The sequence below is a fragment of the Carlito syrichta genome, unplaced genomic scaffold, assembly GCF_000164805.1.
Source record: "Carlito syrichta isolate Samal-C Ts95f unplaced genomic scaffold, Tarsius_syrichta-2.0.1 Scaffold313204, whole genome shotgun sequence".
NCBI lineage: Eukaryota > Metazoa > Chordata > Mammalia > Primates > Tarsiidae > Carlito > Carlito syrichta.
The window spans coordinates 764,102-771,202 of record NW_007257300.1 but is presented as its reverse complement, the minus strand read 5'-3'; the positions used below and the strand labels follow the sequence as shown (position 1 = coordinate 771,202).

The following is a 7,101-nucleotide window of genomic DNA, read 5'->3' as shown; positions in this document are numbered from 1 at the left end:
CGCAGCCTCAACTGCTGGGCTCCGGCGATCCTTCCACTCAGCTTCCAAGTAGCTGGAACTACAGGCGCGCGCTACCATGCCCGGCTAATTTTTTTATTTATGGTAGAGATGAGGTCTCGCCAAGTCCCCCAGGCGGGTCTCAAACCTGCGGGCTCAGGCAATCCACTCACCTCAGCCTCCCAAAGCATGGGATTACAGGCTGAGCCACTGAGCCCAGCTTGCAGTAGGATTTCAAATGCTTATGAATACTCTGCCCTCAAGGATGTGGAAGGTAACTCCCAGCTCCCTAAGTGCAAGCTGAGCATTCCTTTCACAATATGGGGGGACGGGAAGAGTAGATATAATAGTCCCTCAGCCAGGTGACCAAGGTCAACATAAATTATGTTGATGGTATGTACCCTTGATATACTATAATGAAAATGGCACTCTCTGTGGTCTTCCTTCCCCAAATCCATAACCCCAGTATAATTAGGAGAAAAACATCAGATGAATTCCAGTAGAGGGTCTTCTACGATATGCCTGGCTAATATTCCTAAAACCATGAGTGTCATCAAAAACTGTCACAGCCAAGAAAAGCCTAAGGAGACATAACAATTAAATCTAATATAGTATTTTAGAGAGGATGCTGGAACAGAAGAAGAGTATTAGATAAAAACTAAGGAACTCAAACTAGGGAGTTTAATCATTATTAAAATGAATTCAAATGTAACAATAATGGTTCATTAACTGTAATAAATGTACTTGACTAAGATGTTAATAATAGAAAAAAACTGTGTGAGGCTATAAAGACATTATACACTTTTCTCAATTTTAAAACAAATTTAAAGTTGTTCTCAAAAAATGAAGTCTATTTTATAAAATAAAATAGTCCTGTTTCATTTGCTTACCTTCCAGTTACTTGCCAACACAAGCAATTTAATTGAGAACAAAGAGAACACGAGAGAAAGAGAAGGCAAGGCTAAGTCCAGGAACAGGGTCTGGAAGAAATCAATTCAAGGCCAAAAGTGGATGCTAAGTCAAGAAAAAGCTCCTGAATTCATTTTGTAGTTGTTCTGAGAATAATTTCACCTGCCAAGGGTTTGGCCTTTTGCTGTAAAGTAAATATCTATTTACTTACTGACTAATTGCTACAAACCATCATTGTTGGGATTCAGAACAGCTAATTAAATACAAAATATATCATCAGGGATCCTCATGAAAGGAAAAACACTGTGCAAAGAGCAATATTTAAATTAATTTTTTAAGATGGAAAATAAGTTGTGTGTGTCTGTAAAGAAGAGTGGATAGCTAAAAATACAAGAAATGTGATTATGTTTCAAGATTTATAGGATCAAAATATCCTGTGCTAAGACGTTCTATTTTTCCACTATTAGAAACATGGCAGATTATTCATCTAATAGAGATGAAATATTAAATCTCAATTAGAATCTCAAACTAATGAAATGAAACCTTAGTAGTCACCTGCAGGGTAATTCTGAGTCATCTGAAATAATTCTGAAAGACTGATGTGCTCTTTCTTTCAAAGGCTACCGGAAGAAGTGGTTAAAAGTACCTTAAGGGAGGATCTAAGCCTGCTTAGTGTATACAAGGAAAGTCAAGTTATGGACATGGGCATACATATAACTTATTTGACAAACTTCCCCCAGATAATGTTATTTTCTGAATGCAATACTTAAATGTTGCCCCAAAACAAAGGCTCTTGCAGAGCAAATAGTCAAAAAAATAAAAAAAATTTTTTTAAAAGAGTAAGAATGGAGGGCTTCATCTGCATTTCCTTCTTTATAAACTTTATAAATGTCATCTGCATTTCCTTAAGAAAATAGCCAAGGTTTTCACTTCACAGAAACAGATTTGCATTCTCCAATATCTCCAATTTGAAGGTTACAGAATAAACTAAAATGGGGGAGGGAAAGTTTACTGAAACAGCTGTAAACACAAACTAAGGTAATCAAAGCAGTACTTGGAGGCCTGAAATTTGGTTGCCCTTTACCCCCTTTAGACAATCAACTGCCTCCCAGCAGGGTAGGAACCTTCGCTATTCCAATCATTTACATAAGAAATTAGCAACCAAAATTTACATCTGAATGGCAACTCCCAGAAGCCCATCAGGTGTTAAGTATCTGCTTATCTAAATTACCTCTAAAAATAGCTTTACCTTCCTTTAAGCCTTACATAAATAGAGGATTTCCCAGGAAGGGAAGGTGGTATGCTGAAACAAGTCCGGGCATTATATTGCTCTATTTCACTGCCATTTTTATAAAGAAAATTTCAGTTAGAGAACTCTTAGAACTATTTTTGAATGAACCAAATTAAAACAGCTATGTACAAACTATAAACTGCTTTTTGTTTTAAATGCCTGCCCCCCCCAGGAGAATTAAAAGGTGAGAATGAATAACGGACATTAATTATAAAAATCTAAAGTAGGAATCTAAGTGTAGGACAAGTTTTTTTTTTTTCTCGAAATTTAAATCTTGAACATGGGTGGGCTAGTTCTTTGCTTTCAGAAAAATTGTACCTCCTTTAATATGACTATTTCCCCTCCCACATGCTTTTCATATTCTCATGTTTAAAATTTAAGAATTACTGGCATGTCTAGATCTCTGAGTTTATATCTTGGAGGGCACTAAACAGCTTTCCAAACCAGGTTATAAGTAACATCAGTACCAGATATCCCAAAAGGCAAACTACAGACATACCTAGGGCACGGGAAAAACAGGGGAGCCTCTCCTTCATTTTTTGGTATAAAATTTGATATTTGAAAATTGTCCTTTAAAGTTTTTACTCTGGTTAAATGTAACTCTCACATATAACAAGAATCTCAGTGAGAATCCAACAATACTTAAAGCACAATCTCAACTTCTAGTTTGTTTACTTGCTCAATTCGTCAAACAAAAGGCATGAAGGTGTTTATAAAGCATGTAAGAAGAAATATAAGTTTAGTCATCTCCCACATCTCTACAGGTCTGAATTTCATCAATAATGAATAAGTTGATATAGGTTGTATTGTCTGAGCAATCACAAGCAGAAACAGATTTATAAGGAATGATTTGCTAAAGGAAGGCCCAAATAAAAGAGCAGTAGTACTAATTGCTAGAGACCACTTGTAGTGAATCAGGCACACATAAGCTACTAGTAGTATTTTTCAGTTCTTCCCATCTCCTAGGGAGAAGATTTTGACCTCCTTACTGGTTAAAAAAAAGTCAAAAGAAAATACAACTCCAAACAGTGCTATCTGGCTTTCCATATTTGGAAATTTATCCCAATAATTTGCACTTCAAGCTTTGTAAGGGGAATGACCTGAGATTTTATCCCTTTTCTTCCCTTCCCTCACCCTCCCCCCAAGATTTTTATGCACTGAAATCATCCCAAGTCCAAATCAGTCTGGGTATAAAAACTGTACTGTCTTCCACTGACATAACAAGATTCCTAAAAAATAAAAACTGTACTTTGGCTTATCTGGGTAAAGTATTACTCACAGACTAATTAGTCTGGGATGGTCATAAAATAGCACTGTAAACTACTATATGGAGGGAAGAAAGTATAATTTATGTTGTGATATCACCAAACCATGAAATACTAACAATGCTTTATACCAGGATTTTCTCATTAAATGTGTGGTCAAAGCTTTGGTGGAAGAGGAGGTTGACACTAATAACTAAAATGGGATTTTCTAAATATATACGTTATTATCCTCTACAGATAAAATTTACATTTATAATATTTACAGAATATTTACATTTTAATCCTTTATATTGGGTGAATGTCCAAAATAAGTGTGAACAGTAAATACAAAACATCTATCTCATCTTGCTCTGATTGTTTTGCTGGAGGGGGTAACAGAAAGAAGTAGGAAGAAGGAAGACTAAAAAAAATTCCTAAAATAGTAGCATTCTTGCAAGAAGTACGTGGAATTCTGGAAAAGCCTTGACCCGGGTTTAGACTTGCTTTTGCCACAGACCATCTTAAAGTCAGTCTCTTTATCTATAGATGGGATGATAATACTTGTCTTTCCTATAGACAGACACCTGCTGAGAACTCAGAGGAGATAATGTGAGTGAGAGCACAATCCTCACTTCTTTCCAGAATTTACTGGTTTCCAGCCTTGAGCACCACATGTGATGACTGGAAATAAGCCAGACAATATTGGAGGGAAAGTAGCAAAAAGGAAAACGAAACCGAAACCTACCATCTGTAGTGCAAGATCCTTCTGGGGCAGGTTTTTGTGAATAGGGAATTGGTGGGCTGTTTGAATCAGACATTTCTTCATCATCTTCGTCATCTTCCATCTCATTAACTGTTAGATTGTTAGAAAAATCCAGACTTCCATTTTGAGTGTAGCGGTGTACCAAATCTTTATCCAGATCCTCCACCTTGGGTTTGACATCTAGGTAAGCAAATACATCAGAGCAAATTTAATAAGAAGATGCTTTTGGAAAAATTCATAGTTCTGAAAGACATATTTGAAGAAAGGAAGTCTAGCATTTTCTAACATTTAGGCAATGTATTTAAAAAGTCCCAAGATTTGGAATCCCAACTTCTTTTAAAAGGAGTTCAGAAATGTGAATGATTGAGAGACTTACCTGCAGATGAGAAAGGATGCTGGTCAGTGTCCAAGTACAGCTGGGAAAATATTGGCCGTGGTACCACACTACTACACCGGAGAGAGGCTTCTATGGAGTTGTGGAGAGCTTCCTCAAATCGAGCAGATTTCAGTTGCCCAGCATATGAATTCCCCATGGTCTACACCCACCCATCCCAAAGAAAAAGAGGAAGAAAGGAGAAAATTCATATAATTAGAGGTTTTATGCCTCAAAGAACATGTATAGCTAATATCAACTCTGTCCATGCATCTTAAGATGTGAACTATTTGAACAATCCATTTGTCTTATTAAGGCAACTTGTGTAAGTTATCTGTTATCATATCACTAGTGCTTTTTGTCTTTACAGCTGAAACCTATCTTAAGAAGCCCCTTTAAGGGATCTCGTATCTAAGAATCAAACAGTAGTAAGTGCTTAAGTCAAGGCTCTCCAACCAGTAAATCAAGACTGACCTGTCAATTGTGAGGCGCAACTTGTTTAACAATAGGGTCACACCATCGCCTTAAAACTGGTGGGAGCCGGCTCAGTGGCTCAGCCTGTAATCCCGCACCTTTGGGAGGCTGAGGTGAGTGGATTGCCTGAGCCCGCGGGTTCAAGACCCGCCTGGGCAGCGAGATCTCATCTCCACAATAAATCAAAAAAATCAGCCGGGTGTGATAGCGCATGCCTGTAATTCTGGCTACTTGGAAGGCTGAGGTGGAAGGATCGCCAGAGCCCAGCAGGTCGAGGCTGTGGTGGCCGGGAGCGGCCACTGCACTCCAGTCTGGGCGACAGAGTGAGACTCCAACTCAAAAAAATAAAACCCAAAAAACAAAAAAACTGGTGGGCTACTGTAACCACACAGCAACTCTATCAGTGTTTCAGAGTAAATACATAATTATTTCTGTTTTACTAAGATCTACTACTCTGGAGGGGGGAAAGGAGCTCTTCTCTGGGAAAAAAATGAAAAGTTTAAGACAATATATTTAATTAACAAGTTCCTGCAAGCAAGAACTTAAAAGAAAGCCTTTTAAACTCAAATAACTCATTTATGTATTACTAGTATTTATTTGAAAAATTGTTGTTTCTTTTGCCTTATCTGAAGTAAAATCTTATTCGGGACCCTTCAGGAAAGTATATAATAGAATGTTTTGAAGTCATGACCTTTACTTCTTATCACTAATACTTATATAGTACCTGCTGGTTACAGAAATTTCCATGTATAACAATATCTACCATTTGTTGAGTGTTCACTAGAACAGTGATTCTCAAAGTACAGTCTTCTAGTCTTCCACGAAATCAAAACTATTACTAGGATATTATTTGCCCTTTTCACCCTGATTCGCTCACATGTGTACAGTGGAATTTTCCAGAATCTGCATTATGTGTAATATTGCAACAGACTGATTGCAGAAGCAGACAGGTTACTCTTCTCACTAGTTTTTCTTTGGAAATATAATTATTTTTCATAAAATGTGCCATTTATGTTAATAGGAGGTTTATTACTGTATGTTTTAAAAAAGTAATACATATTTTAGAATTTTCTTAGTTTTAATTTCTGGTAAATATAGCCTACATAAACCCTCCACAATTTTTAAAAATATAAAGGGGATTCTGAGACTAATAATTTGAGAATATTGGGTTAGACAGTACACTAAGCACTTTATAAAAATTATCTTATTTAATCCTCAGTGTTCTGAAGCAAAGATGACCTCTTTCCACTTCAGAAATTAAAAAACAAAACAAAACTGGAGCTTGAAGAAGCTAAGTGACTTGCCCACAACCACTCAGCTGTTAAGGGATGGAGCCAGGTCTTGGTATCTAGCTATGCAATGACAAATCTTGCTCTCTTACTGTACAGGCTCAACTGGGATAAATCTCATTTCAAGGCAATTTTGAAAGTATCTTAACTTCACTTCTCCTATCAAAGAGAGGGACAGACACTACATTTCATGTGAAATACCTCTTCTGAAAGGACCCTGAGTATGCATCTGGGCTCATTAGGAGTGGGAACCATAAGCCAGGGTGCCCACTCATAAGCAGAGAAGGGACAATGCATAGTACATCCACAACCCTATCTCAAGTTTCCCAGACTTATACACAGGAGCTCTTAGTGCAGGAGATTTTAGTGCCCCCTGAGTTTCTTTTATACAGCAAAGAAGGCTTCTTTCATGATTCCTGGTAGACATGATTTGGAGGAAAAGCCAGGATCCTATTTTTGTAACCTTTCTTATAATAGGTAATAAAAAACAAAATGCCATGTATTTAAATCAATGGTTCCTTTCTTTAAAAAATTATACGCAGCCTAGGTAACAAGGTGAGACACTGTTTCTACAAAAAATAGAAAAAAGTTAGCCAAGTGTGGTGGAGCATCCCAGCTACTCAGGAGACTGAGGTGGAAGGATCACCTGAGCCCAAGAGGTAAAGGCTGTGGTGATCCATGACCTTGCCACTGCACTCCAGTCTAGGTGGCAGAGTGAGACCCCAATTCAAAAAAAAAAAAAAAAAAAAAAAAAAAAAAAC

At 37.3% G+C, this 7,101-nt stretch overlaps 1 protein-coding gene across 1 annotated transcript in view; it reads right to left on the bottom strand.

Moving 5' to 3' along the window:
• LOC103272768 (GREB1-like protein) overlaps positions 1 to 7,101 on the bottom strand; it is a gene marked incomplete at its 3' end in the record, with an annotated part of 54,732 nt that overhangs the window by 30,906 nt on the left and 16,725 nt on the right. Inside the window, exons 2-3 of the mRNA XM_021718668.1 lie at positions 4,581 to 4,740; positions 4,187 to 4,384 (exon numbers count right to left, since the gene is read on the bottom strand). Coding sequence (XP_021574343.1) covers positions 4,187 to 4,384; positions 4,581 to 4,737 — 355 coding nt within the window. The remainder of the gene's footprint in view (positions 1 to 4,186; positions 4,385 to 4,580; positions 4,741 to 7,101) is intronic.